Source organism: Sarcophilus harrisii, chromosome 5, assembly GCF_902635505.1.
Source record: "Sarcophilus harrisii chromosome 5, mSarHar1.11, whole genome shotgun sequence".
In the NCBI taxonomy this organism is placed as follows: domain Eukaryota; kingdom Metazoa; phylum Chordata; class Mammalia; order Dasyuromorphia; family Dasyuridae; genus Sarcophilus; species Sarcophilus harrisii.
The window spans coordinates 92,113,629-92,128,028 of record NC_045430.1 but is presented as its reverse complement, the minus strand read 5'-3'; the positions used below and the strand labels follow the sequence as shown (position 1 = coordinate 92,128,028).

The window sequence follows — 14,400 nt, the reverse complement described above, 5'->3', positions numbered from 1 at the left end:
TTCCTTCTCCAAAATTTCTGGCTTTCCATGATCAGATATCAGATTGGTACATTTTCTACTCTGTTGTGAAGAAGCTCTGGGTAAGCTAGACAAAAAATGCTTCTCACTCCACCATCTTACCTTCTACAATTGAGTTATTTTAGGAAGCTTTGTTAAACTGCTGGGGTGTCTCCTCTCAGTGTAACTTGCTGCTACACTTGCCCCATCCTCAACATTCCTCCTCAGTGAGTCTTTTCTAGGTCTTTATGATCAGTGTAGAAAACACCCCAGTACTTTTATAAACTGCCCTGAAGAGTTACTGCTTGCAGCCTAGTTACTTAGGACTTGGGCATTGTGAAGAATGAGATGGCTGGATTGATGAAACTTTAGCAGATGCATTCAGCTTAATCACTGATGATCTCCATTTGTGGAGATACCTGTATTCAATGAGATGCTAATGGCCCTGGTGCCGAGGTATGATGGCACAGTTAAAACATTTGCTTCACCCAGGACCATGCAACTGCTGGCATTTCCAAAACTGTCATTCTTTTGGGTGTTTAGAAGGGGGAAGAAAGATAAAGTAAACCAGGTATAAAGAATAGATCATGTACTTCAAGAATAGGCATCTCCTTAAACATGATCCAAGATGATGATGGAAATTCACAATTCTCATTTACCCCATACACCTTCAGCTCCTGAAGGCATCCAAGGTATCTCAGAAGAGAATTCTTCAGGTGTCCACAGTCTATATAAGATGAAGGCCAATGGAGTTTTAAAAGTGCCAGCCATTAATGTGAATAGTTCTGTTTCTAAGAGCAAGTTTGCCCACTTGTATGGCTGGCTCTCATCAGTTCTTCATTGATGTCTTCAGAGACACAACAGATAGGATGATCTTGAGTTATGTGACTATAGTGGCTAAAAACAGTAATGTGAGCAAAAACTGCTGTATTCATTCAGACCATTTGGGGCTTTGGGCATGCAAGAATCTTCATCACAGAGATAGATACCAACAGTGAATTTGTAGGTGTCTATCGAGGGCTGTGAGATGATCACCATGTAGGAGGCCTACAAAGAGAGAAGCATCTTTGTCACACCTTAAAATCATATTTGGCAGGTACTTTAAGCAATGAAAGCAGTGCCATTGGCTATAAAGTCAAACCCTTAGATATGGAAAAATATAGTGACTGAGCAATAATTCAATGGAGAAGATTCTAACTTTATCTGGAGCAACTCTTTTAGTAACCAGATGCTGGCCCAGTTTGAGCTACGTCTAGACTCACGGAAAAAATATTTTGTAAAAGTCCATTTCTGCTCAAGAAACTAGATGAAGCAGTGAGTAAAAGCTGCCTTCATTAGCTGAATGTGAAGCTGACAGAAGCTGGGAGTACTTGGGCTTGTGTAAGGAGGGCCCCTACAAATCTAACCTACTACAGATACTGAGATCCTGCTAGTCCAAAGACCAGTGTCTAATAACATTCTCCTGCCTGCTCAGCCCTTTAAAAATAGGTTAAAATATAAATAAACTCTACTGACACAACCAGGCTTTGTCTATAGTATTTATAGGTTGAATGATAAAAATGAGATTTTTTTTTTTTTGAAATTTATTTGTCTAGGTTGGCAGCAATATAATTGTACCTTATAGACCAATAAAATAGTTTTAAGAAAATGTATGTGCATTTAGAGTCCTTTGGAAGTAAAAATATCCTGTATTTGTTTCCTCAGTTTCTCATTAGAATATTTTTTAAAATTGCAATAGTGAAATTCACCATTATCAGGTTTAAATTTGATCTGTTCTATTTGCTTAGGGTCTGTATCATCCTGTGATGCTTTCCTGAGTCTGTTTCAGAGTCATGGTCTAAAACCTGAGGCCATCTGTCCTTGTGCCACATCTCCTGAAGCTATGACTGTAGCAATTCGCAGGTACTGTTCAGTTCATCAAACGCAGAACAAAAAATTGTATGTTTCAACTAGGAAGGAATACCTAATACTTGCCTGATAGAATGGCATGCCCATGGATACTTAACTAATACTTTTTGTTAAGAGAAGTATTTTACTAGCCCAAGAGATTAAAGGTTAGTAATGATGGTATTTATATTTATATTGTTACCTGAGAAAAGGGGTTTCATTTATTTTCTTACTGTTGTCATTACTATTAATCTAAACATGCATGCTTAATCTAGTCTCCTGTTAAAGTAAGACTTTTTTTCATATTATTTTTATCTTTTTTTTTTTTTAAGTTAGATAGTATTGTGGACTTAAAATGAGCTTTCTTGATTATAGCAGATATCAGAAAACTACATCATAAAAGTCTCCTTTTTTGCTATGTCTATGCTACTAGCATAGGCCCTTTTTTACTATTCTCTTGAACTTTTTCCATAGCTTCCTAACACATTTTTTGTGTTACTACTGTTTTCCCCCTCTAAACCATCCTCACTAATACCAGGTTAATTTTCCAGATGTTGCTCCTCTGCTGAAAAATTCTTCAGTGACTCTATATTCCCTGCCCACTATTGTTCAAATGTCTCTACTTGGCATTCAAGACTTTTTACTATCTGATGCTATCTCATCTTTCAGGCCTTACTTTATTCTCATGTTCCTATCAAAACTAGAGTGTTTCTATCCCCTCCATATTTCCATTTCCATTCATTTACTCACACTGTTCTCTGTGACTGAAGTGTGCTTTCTTCCTACCCCTTTTATTTATTTAATTCCTACTTACTCTTTAAAGCCCAACTACAATGATAGCTTCTCTATGAAATCTCTCATTTTTCCACTTTCATCAATCAGTAATAAATTTTCCCCCTTGAACCTTATATTCTCAATAATGTGCCTGTTATAGTTATCTGTGTGTATTATATATATATAAACTTTGTTTCTCCCCAATTCCAAGGCTTCATACGTTGCTTTGCATATAGTAAGCATCTAAAAAATAATTATTGAGTTGAAATTAAGAGCATTTTTCTACACTGATGAAAACTTACCCATTCTTCTGATCATTCTATGATGTGATTCTATGACTGTGGTACTTTAAAAATATGTTGGGTTTTCTGATGTGCTTTAATCAGAAAGAATTACTACCATAATTAAAAATATTAGACTCCAAATCAGTTTGGTTTTTTCTTCTTAGACCTGGAGTTCCAGGAGCCCCTTTGCCAGGACGAGCTATTCTCTCAATGAATGGCTTAAGTTATGGGGTAATCCGTGTCAATACTGAAGACAAAAATTCAGCTCTTACAGTGCAAGATGTGGGACATGTGATGCCTGGAGGTGAGTCACAGGAAGTGTCATCTAAGTTTGTTTGTTTTTTTTTTTTTTTTTTTTTTTTTTTTAAGTGTATGTTCCTGGAACTTGTGGGATCTGATAAATTAGGAGACAAGTAGCTAGGAATCCTGTATCAGGATTAGGACATTTTTATGTCAAGTGGTGTATATAGCTCCTGTTAGGGCTCATTCTCAATTAGTCATCACTGGAAAATATTAATTAGATTATGAACAAAGTTTTCCAATGGAAGGAAGTGCTCATTGTAGGGGGTTAATATGGTTTTCATTGTCCAGAAATGCCTATCCAGCATAGGTGAGATATTACAGTAATTAATACACTACAGTAATGAATTTGTCATTCTACCTACAACTACTACTACCAAAACCAACAATCCCACATAAATTACCCAAGGAAAGCAAAGCAGCTTCTCAAATCAGGAAATGACATAGAGAAAATTACTGATTCATGTATAAAATGAGTGTGACTAATTTTACACCTAGCAGTTTTGAATATAGTGTAATATTAAGTGGAAAAAGCACTACATTGGAGTCCTGAGACCTAGGTTCAAATTCCATCTTTGCTACTCAGCTTCCTTTGTCACTTTCACTAGTTACTTTTCTTCTTTGGGTCTACAAATTTCATCTGGACTAAATTGAAGGTTTTAAAATCTTTTTTTTGTGTTAAGGACTCCTTTGACAGTTGAGTGAAATCTTTAATTCTACTGTCAAAATAATCTCCTGAAATGAATTAAAATAAGGTACATAGAATTGCAAAGGAAAGTACTTATATTGAAGTATATCCTATTGTAATGTTCTGGCTAGCTTTCTGAAAGGCCTTGGCCTTAGTCTCAGCAGAATAATTACTACAAAAATAGTCAGAAATAAAGTCCAAAGTCTTTATTGTCTCCTTCAGTCTCCCAATTTGTGCCATCAGTCTCAGTCATTCAGCCAGTCTAGTCTCTCCTCTCATCTCCGTCTCTGACTTCTGTCTGACTCTGACCTCTTAAATATTCTATCACAATTACATCAATTCATCATACTGAGTATAAGCCAATCATTATATCACTAGGGAACCATTATCTCATCCATTCCACTGAGTTAATATCTTGTTATAAGATTAAATCAATCATACTGAGTCTTAAGTATACCTTTTCAGAGTTCCTGCCCTCCACATCTCCCAAAATGTTTTAGAACACAGGAGGTCACACCCTCCCTGACTTTTCAGGGAAGTAAGAACCCAAAAAAGGTGATCACACCTTCCCTGACTTTTCAGAAAAGGGGATAAAAACACCAAAAAGGAGGTGATCATACCCTCCCTGACAGCTCAGGAAGGGAGATGAAAACACCAAAGGGAAATGGGGGGTCAAACAGGTTTCCTCTGGGCTGAAATTGAAACAGGTATATATAAATCTATTAGCATGGGAAATATTACAGAAGCACATAGCAAAATAGCATAGCCTAGTAGTAATGGCTCTCCCCACAGCTGGCGCAGGTTCAGTGTGGTGTAACAAACATGAATTATATATGCAAGTAGTGATATAACAAACAATATGAATCAACATGAGGAATTATATATGTCCATAAGTCCTAGAAGGAAGGTATATAGATAACAACTACACTTGCGCCTCCTTCAGCAGCCAAGAGATAGTCCAAAACCAATCTATTGTCCATTACTTCATATTTCAGGGAATCCAATGATTCGTGCAAGTTTTAAAGTCCTGCAACAGTTTCATCATTTGTTAGGGAATCCAGTGATTCCTGTAGATTTTGGAGTCCTGCAACAGTTTTATTATGTCTCAGGGAATTCAATGATTCCTGAGAGTTTTGAAGTCCTACAATAGTCATATCATCAATTTTTGATGTTCATGAGTGAACTGCCATAACTGCCATGGTCTTTAAAGTGGTAGGCACAATCAGCAATAGAATCACCCGATGTTTCTTGAGTCTTATTCATTTCAAGGGTCTTCTCCGTCTCTCTCTGATGGACAAGACAAATATGGCTCATTGGCACCCATCTGATTCCTTCTCTATCTGTAGATATACAAGCAAACCCTCTCCTCCAAGTAGCTAACCTGTCTGGTCCCTTCCATTCACCACTTTCTAGATCTCTCCACATCACCTGGCAATTATATTGGAGCAGCTTGCAATGGACATTGCCCTTCTGGTGGGTTATAAAACCTGTATTCTCCTCAATTGTAATCCCTTTCTCCCATCAGATTGCTTCTTGACTGATTGATCATGTCTGAGTACTGAACTTCTAAAGATTCTCTGGGTGTAACATCAGCTGCCATCATCCCCCAAGTGTTTTTTTGCCTGGGCCCCTGCAGCTGGGCCCTGCTTCCCGTTTCCCTGAGTCAATGGAAGCCTCTTTTGCATTTTGCATTTTGAACATATGGTTTTAGATCTTGTTCTTACACTATGTCTTCCATGCCAACATTGAGCTTTCAGATGCCCAGTTTACCACATTGAAAGCATTGGCAAGTCTCTCTGGAAGTCCCTTGCCAAAAGGGACCCTGTCTTCCCATATTCAGATCTGGAGAAGTCTGCATCATAGCCTGGGTATAAAAGGTATTTGTGCCTACTGTGGAACAGTGTCTTATGATGTCCTCTAAAGTAGCATCCTTGGGTAGTCTTAGTATAATTCTTCTACAAACCTCATTAGCATTTTCCTTAGTAATTGTCTTATCATAATTCCTGTACTGGCATTTTTATCAATAGTTCATATGACAGCTGTCTGCAGATGTCCTACAAAATCAGCAAAGAGTTCATTTGGACCTTGTGCTATTTTTGTGAAGGTTTCCCCTCTATCTTGTCTTCCTGAGAAGGTGTCTTTTGGTGTTCTTTTTCCAAAACACAGCCAGGTGATAAAAGTTCAGATCTTTTATTGTGTCCTTCAACATAGCCTGGTTAGCTCAGAGGCCTATATTTCCACTTGGGTCTAAGAGCTCCGCCCAAATGTCTCCAAATCCAAAGGTTTGTCCTTCCGACTCCAGCCAGCACCAAGGTAGAAGATACAAGAAATCTCTCTTTTGCCTCGAAGATAGGGCTTGTGGGCTTCCTCCCAGAGTGCTCCTCTTAGACCCCAGTCAATGTTCCCAAGAAAACTCTCTCCAGCTCTAAGAGCTTCCTGTATATATATGATCTCCCAAAGGTTAACTCCTCCTTCTGGAGAGAGAGGGATTCTGAGTTATCTCCCCAGAATGCTCTCTGGCCTTAAGAACCTCAAGGGAAGTGTGAATTTGGATATCTCATACTAGGCCCTGAAATCTCCTAAACGTGTGAGCTCCATTGAGTACTTGGATACTTATGAGCTCTCTAAAGGTGTGAACACAAGCATCGTTTCTATCAGTTGTACTTAGTACCTTGTTTCAAGTTCTGGCTCAAAATATCTCCTTCTAAGATCAAATCAATCATATTGAACCATACCAAATTAGATAATTATTGTCTCTATCAACTCTAATGGCTTAACAGTTTGTAAAGATTCCAACAGGTGTCCCATCTTTAATATTAAAGCAGCAGCAGCAGCAGCAATTTGCTCATATTCTGGTATAGGGTAATTAATCTGAGCTAAAGTGTCTGCATAAAGACCTAAACCTGTTAATTGATCAGAAGTGACTGGTATATTAACTCCAGGTTGCCTATTTCATTGGGTTGTGTTCTACAGAGTTCATTATATTCAGAAAGCCACAACAAGTTTTGTGCAGGTTGTAAACATGTCCTTGCTATAGATTTCCAATCATTAGGGGATAAAACTTCAAAAGCCAATTTCTCTAATATCATTTTAGCATAAGATAATGTAGACCCATAAAGAGTGCAAGCCTTACTACTGGACTTACACCCCAAAGAGATACTAAAGAAGGGAAAGGGACTTGTATGTGCAAGAATGTTCGTGGCAGCCCTGTTTGTAGTGGTTAAAAACTGGAAAATGAATGAATGCCTATCAATTGGAGAATGGTTGGGTAAATTGTGGTATATGAATGTTATGGAATATTATTGTTCTGTAAGAAATGACCAGCAGGATAAATACAGAGAGGCGTGAAGAGACTTACATGAACTGATGCTAAGTGAAATGAGCAGAACCAGGAGATCATTATATATTTCAACAATGATACTGTATGAGGATGTATTCTGATGGAAGTGGATTTCTTTGACAAAGAGAAGATCTAACTCAGTTCCAATTGATCAATGATGGACAGAAGCAGCTACACCCAAAGAAAGAACACTGGGAAATGAATGTAAAATGTTTGCATTTTTGTTTTTTTTCCCGGGTTATTTTTACCTTCTGAATCCAATTCTTTCTGTGCAACAACAGAACTGTTCGGTTCTGCACACATATATTGTACCTAGGATATACTGTGACATATTTAACATGTATAGGACTGCTTGCTATCTAGGGGAGGGGGTAGAGGGAGGGAAGGAAAAGTTGGAACAGAAATGAGTGCAAGGGATAATGTAAAAAATTTCCCAGGCATGGGTTCTGTCAATAAAAAGTTATAAGTATGAATAAATAAATAAAGTTTAACATATTAGAGGGGGGGGGAAAGTGTAAGCCTTTTTCAGATCTTTGATAATTTCTAGATTAAACGGAATGTATTTTTTTTTCTTGATCTGAAGAGTCAAACTCTTCAATCACAGGATATACTTCTATTTTTAAATCAGATATATCATGTCCTTCATTTTTAGCTTTAATTAGTGCCCTTTGTAATTGTGTCATAGGGGGTGGACAAAGTGCTGCATGGGTGGTGCTGATTGAGAAGCACCACACTCCTTAATTTCATCAGCACTGTATTTAACTCCTTTCTTGTCCAATTTTTCATGCTTTTCAGCTGCTTTGTCAGTACTTATGGGATTCTTTAAAGCCAATTGGATTATATTGTACATATAGAATGTTTCCTTAGGAATTGAATCAGGACCATTATCAATTCAATTGTAATATTCAATTAATTATTCTCCCACTAATCTGGCTCTAATTTTTCTTCCTTGGAGAATCAAGAGACAAGTACTCTAATATTTCTCAGAGTCCAATGATTTGCTACCAAGTTACAATCACACCTTGGTTTTTTATTAGCTTAATTATGCCTTCTACACATTTCCTTTGGAGTGGGGAAGGTTCTTTTCTAAGCATTTGTCCTATTTCCGCTGAAACACTAGTTTAGCCCTTACCAAAGTTTCCTGCTTGTCTGTTTTTGTACTCACCTTATTTCTGGGTCACAGGGACTTCTCCATTGAATTCACAGTTGTGTTGGTCAAACTGCTGACTGTAAATCTTTATGCCTACGTTCGGGTGCCAAAATGTAATAATGTTCTGGCTAGCTTTCTGGAGGGCTTTGGGGACCAGCATTGGTCTCAGCAGAATAATCACCACAAGAATAATCGGGAATAAAGGTCCAGAGTCTTTATTGTCTCCTTCAGTCTCCTAGTCTGTGCCAGTAGTCTCAGTCAGTCAGCCAGTCTACAGTGTCTTATCTCTTCCAGTCAGCCAGTCAGCCAGTCAGCTGAATGGAGAATATTTCATTCCTCATGTTTTCTTTTATATCCTGCACATCTCAGTCTCTGACTTTTGTCTGACTCTGATCTCTTAAATACTCAATTACAATTACATCAATTCATCATACTGAGTATAAGCCAATCATATCACTAGGGAATCATTATCTCATCAATTCCACTGAGTTAATATCTTGCTGTAAGATTAAATCAATCATACATAAGTATACCTTTTTAGAGTTCCTGCCCTCTATAGCCTATAAAGAAGAAAATTGTAATCATATGATTGAGCATTTAAGTCTAATAACTGTTGTTATTTCAAAGTAATGATGAATATGAGCAATCTTTTGAGTTCTCTCATAACAATGTAATATTTAAATATCTGTGAGTTCTACTGATGAAAAAGTCATAGTACTGCTAATACTATTTTTGTTTGTTGATTACATTTATTATTTTAAAAAATGCCAATTTTCATGTAGAAGTTACTGGAAATAAAGATGGAGTTTTTTCTTATCCAAGTTTATAAACATCATAAAATATATCTACAGATCTTTTGGATAAGTATTAACTGTCTAGATATCAAAGATAGGGAACATCTGCAAGCCATATAAGTCTTAAGAAATCAAAAGTAACCATTGCAGGTAATAATGTGTTAAAAGCTAGATACAACAACTTGCCACTGCTTGAGTTCTGTAAGTTGATAATTTTGTATGGCCTGCAAATGATGTTATAAATTTCTAAATGACCCTGGGCAGAAAAAAGGACTCTCCCCTCTTCTGGATGGCTTCAGAAGTTTCTTTTAGCTCTCAATTTATGACTGTGATCTCATGAAAGAGAATGGGTTGATTTCAACTATGCCAACATTCCCATGGATGGTTTAAACCATTTGGTGATACATGCTCATGAACCATATTTTCCATGCATTAGGGATGATGTGCATTGTAAAACCAGATGGACCCCCCCACCTCTGCAAAACAGATGAAATTGGAGAAATTTGCGTCAGCTCTAGAACAGGAGGCATGATGTACTTTGGACTTGCTGGTGTGACTAAAAACACATTTGAGGTATCTATCTTATCTTATATTTTACCTTCTAGTTACTTCCTAATTTTGTAAGAACAAGATTCTCACACAGTAGTTCTCCCTGTTTTTGGAAGATTCAATTGTAGATGACATGAAACTGTCACTTTTGGAGTGATGAAAATTTTTCAATTCTCCAATATGGATTTTGTTCAGGTAGTTACATATGCCTAATTTTGATTGCTAAATAAGCAAATGAATAGATGTATGGTAGAAAAATAGTATTTTTAAAAATGTAATTAAAAGGAAGAAAAGTACTTCCTTGAATTTATACATTGAAATTTCCAACTTTTTTTCTTCTATAATGTTACTTTGTTTAAGACCTGAGAGTGATTTTTAAAAACAAACAAACTGTCTAACTAAAACATGTAATGTATTAGTGACTTTGATCAAATAAAATATTTTTTAAATTATGTTACTTTAAATTATTTGACTTTTTCCTTTTAGGTGATTCCAACTAATGCTGCAGGGTCTCCTATTGGAGAAGTGCCCTTTGTCCGATCAGGATTGCTTGGATTTGTTGGGCCAGTAAGTAATACTTCATTTTTCGTGTTTTCTTTATATTCAAGATGAAATACTGAGCAATCAGATTTTTATTATTTCAGTAGTTTGGTAGGACTGTGAAACATGATTTATAAATTAAAATAGTTTCAATAAAAATTATAACCTATTTTATGAAGTAGGTGGTATTGATTTGGCTGCCCAGTTTATTTGGCTCCATAAAATAAGATATTTCTAATTTTCAGAGTTATCATTATGCAATTATACTTCTCAAATTTGTTTTGATGAACACATTTTAATTTATAGGAATGTAGTAAAAAATTACTTTTAAAAAGGATTCAGGCCAGTTCCAATGATCTCATGATGATGAGAACCATCTACACCCAGAGAGAGATCTGTGGGAACTGAGTGTGAATCACAACATAGCATTTTCACTTCTTTTATTATTGTTTACTTGAATTTTATTTTCTTTCTCATTTTTTTCCTTTTTGATCTGATTTTTCTTGTGCAGCAAGATAATTGTTTAAATATGTATGCCTGTACTGGATTTACATATATTTTTACATGTTTAACATTTTGGATTATTTGCCATTTAGGGGAGAAAGAGTAGGGGGAAGGGAGAGGAAATTGGAACACAAGGTTTTGCAAGGGTCAATGGTGAAAAATATCCTTGCATATATTTTGAAAATAAAAAGCTTCAATAATAAATAAATAAATAAAGGAAGTACTACCATGGTAATGTAGTTACCATGGTCCTTTATAACCAGGATTGAAGTATATTTGAGAAATTCAAGAAAGCTGACAATGAAAAGAAATGTTGGCTAGACTACCTTGTAAGCAACTTTTTGGGGCTTCTAACAAGAATGAAATGCCTTGCTTCTCTTCACCTTGATTGACCTACACAAAACACCAGCATGTGATGTTTCCATTTGCCTTGACCCTACAGATTGATGCCTGAATAACATATGAATAAGTATCTCATGGTTTCTTTTTACACAAATGTAAGTTTGTCCTTGAAAAAACCAAGAAACCAGATTCCACTTGAGAATGTTTATTCTTCCTGATTCCTTTCTTATATAAATGTAATATGTAAATCAGTAAATCAGTAAGTGTGTTACTTGAATAATTTAGAATAAAAATAGGCTAACATTTAGTTCTGGATCAGGAAAATAAGTTGTACAACTAACTAATGTGAAAGAATGAGATCACTTATTGTGCTTTTGTATTTTTAAGGTTTTAGCCTAATATTCTACTTAAGAAACAAATAGGAGAGAATTCCTTCTGTCTGGAGCAGGCAATTTTAAGTCAAGTAGATATATTGAGACAGATATATGTTCCCTCAAGTCAGATATCCATTGGCTGATATGTTTTATTTTTCAGGGTAGTCTTGTATTCGTGGTCGGAAAAATGGATGGGTTGCAGATAGTTAGTGGCCGAAGACATAATGCTGATGACATTGTTGCAACTGGATTGGCAGTTGAATCAATAAAAACTGTCTATAGGGGCAGGTGAGTAGTAGAAAATTTAAATATGCTTAAAGCATTAGATGAGGGCTAAGAATTCTTGATAGAGTGATTATACTCGAGTTTTTACAGCAAGTTACCTTTGTGACACAGAGCATGTTTAAAAGTACTGAATTTCCTGTTCCCAAGTGAAGTCAAGTGAGCCAGGCTTTATGTGTTTACCATGTACTAGGCACTGAGCTAAATGCCAGAAATATAAAGAAAGGCAAAAAAACAGTTCCTGCTTTCAGGAAATGGAATTTCACTTCCTGATTTCACATTTTATACAAATAACTATCTACCTACAAGATATGTTCAGTCGTTTTCAGTAGTGTTCAATTCTTCATGACTCCATTTGGGGTTTTCTTGGCAAAGATACTAGAATGGTTCGTCATTTCCTTCTTCAGGTCATTTTACAGATAAGGAAACTGAGGCAAATAGAGTAAAGTGTCTTGTCGAGGGTCATACAGCTAGTGAGTGTCTATAAGGCCAGATTTGAATTCAGAAAAATCAGTCTTCTTGTCTCCAGGCCTGGTGCTTTATCCACTATGCCATCAGGATAAATTGGAGGTACATCAGAGAACAGACTCTAGGTTTTAGGTAGACCAGGAAAGGTTTCTTTTTTTAAAAAAATTTTATTTTTCTCCCAGTTACATTTTCTCAAAACCATAAAAATACTGGTTTATTAGTCATGTCTACCTAGAACTTTGACTGTCAGATTGCTTAGATTCTTGGTTTGTTATTGTTATTTTTAAAAAAGTATTATATTGACTTGGATTATAATAGCTTTATATTACCTGTTTTTTCACCCATGGTTGTTCTTATTGTCACATACCTGGCCTTTAAAAAAAAATTGTTTTTGAACTCTGAAGCAGTTTATTTTAGACACATTTATTAAGCTCCTCTACATTCAAGATGCTACTCTAAGAACTATGTTGGAAGTCTAGGGAGGTGTTTTAGGGGAGAGGAAAGATTTGTACTTTAAAATGTAGCGCTTTAAAAAAAACATGAGGAAGAAAAGAATACAAGAAAGGTTTCATGGAGGAAATAGCACCTTTAAGTTTAGCTTTGAGTTGCTAACCATTATTATTGAAGGAAATGAAAGACTCTGAAAGGCAGGGATGAGAAGAGAATATCCACACCTTCTATAGATGTACAGAAAGTAGCCTATTGAGTTCAGGAAACATTAGTCCAGTTTATCTGAAATACAGAGTCCCAGGAAGTAAGAAGTAGAGAGTAATGGAAAGGGGATGTAGGAGCTGGATTGTAGAGAGCTTCAAATACTAGCTTAAGCTTCTGTTTTTGTTTTGCATGATTTATCAAATTGTTTGCCTTCTCAAAATCTAGAGGAAGAGAGAATGACCATCAGTGTGTAAGGTTGCCAAAAGACCATGGAAGAGAAGACCTGAGAAAAGGCTATTGGGTTTTACAAGACATCACAGATATTCATTAGGGACCATGCATTCTTTCTGGGTGCTTTCCTCTATTGTCTTCCATCACCCTCTCAGGTGCTCTTTTCTTCATTCTTTCCACACACCAGATGTGGAGTTTTCCAGTCTCCCACTTCAGTCCAGTCCAAAAAACATTTATTAAGCACCTACTGTGTTCCAAGTATTATACCAGGGACAAGGAATGCAAGGACCAAAATGAAAGTGAGAGGCAGCAGAACAGAGTATGGCCCAAGGACTGGCCTTGGGGGAAGCTGACCCTAAATCAGCTGCACTTTCCATCCCATATTCCCAGTGTTCTCTTGGGCTGGTCACTTCACTGCCTTACTGTCCTCATTTCTCCAGAGAGGCCATTGGACTAAGAAACCTTTCAGCTCTAAATTTGGAATCCTGTCCTTCAGTGAAACAGCTCCTGCCCTTAAAGAATTAATATTTTTTGAGAGAAAACAATATATGCATTAAAACTTGAATATAGATAAGTAACTTTCAGAATTCTATGTGGAGCCATTGCCCTTCCTTTCTCCAAAACAATGGTAAGTGATTTGAAGATCAGTCCCGAAGGAGAGGTGGAAGGCTAGGAAGTAGGATGAGAACATGGTATTAGGTGGTGAGTTCTTGGCCCTGCCTAATAGTCCTGGCAGTGAATAGTGAAGTACTGGAATCTGGCTGATTACAGAATGGAGCTCAAAACTGGCTTTAGATACTTACTAGTAAGGTGATCCTTGGTCAAGTTATTTAATTCTGTTTGCCTCGGTTCCTCATCTGTAAAATGAATTGAGAAGGAGATGGCAAATCATTCTAGCATCTTTACCAAGAAAACCCCAAATAGAGTCACGCAGAGTTAGTTGCAACTGAAAAACAACATGGCTTCAAGAATCATCACCTTTGTGCAAGAAACATTGTGCAGATGATTTACAAATCTTTATCTCTAATCCAGACTGGAAACTGTTAGAAGGCATTTAACTAATGAACTCTGAGCACAGATTGGAACATACTTTTCTTATTTTATTTTTCTTGGGAGAGAGAGAGAGAGAGAGAGAGAGAGAGAGAGAGAGAGAGAGTGTGTGTGTGTGTGTGTGTGTGTGTGTGTGTGTGTGTGTTTTCTTTTGTAACATGGCTAATAGTTTTGCTTGGATGACTTTGTGTG

At 36.6% G+C, this 14,400-nt stretch overlaps 1 protein-coding gene across 2 annotated transcripts in view; it reads left to right on the top strand.

Annotated features, from left to right (window-relative positions):
* DIP2B (disco interacting protein 2 homolog B) overlaps positions 1-14,400 on the top strand; it is a 196,289-nt gene that overhangs the window by 140,500 nt on the left and 41,389 nt on the right. For both annotated transcript variants that reach the window (XM_031937900.1, XM_031937901.1), the window contains 5 exons: positions 1,785-1,899; positions 3,107-3,246; positions 9,651-9,787; positions 10,250-10,330; positions 11,684-11,811. In XM_031937900.1, the coding sequence (XP_031793760.1) occupies positions 1,785-1,899; positions 3,107-3,246; positions 9,651-9,787; positions 10,250-10,330; positions 11,684-11,811 (601 nt within the window). The remainder of the gene's footprint in view (positions 1-1,784; positions 1,900-3,106; positions 3,247-9,650; positions 9,788-10,249; positions 10,331-11,683; positions 11,812-14,400) is intronic.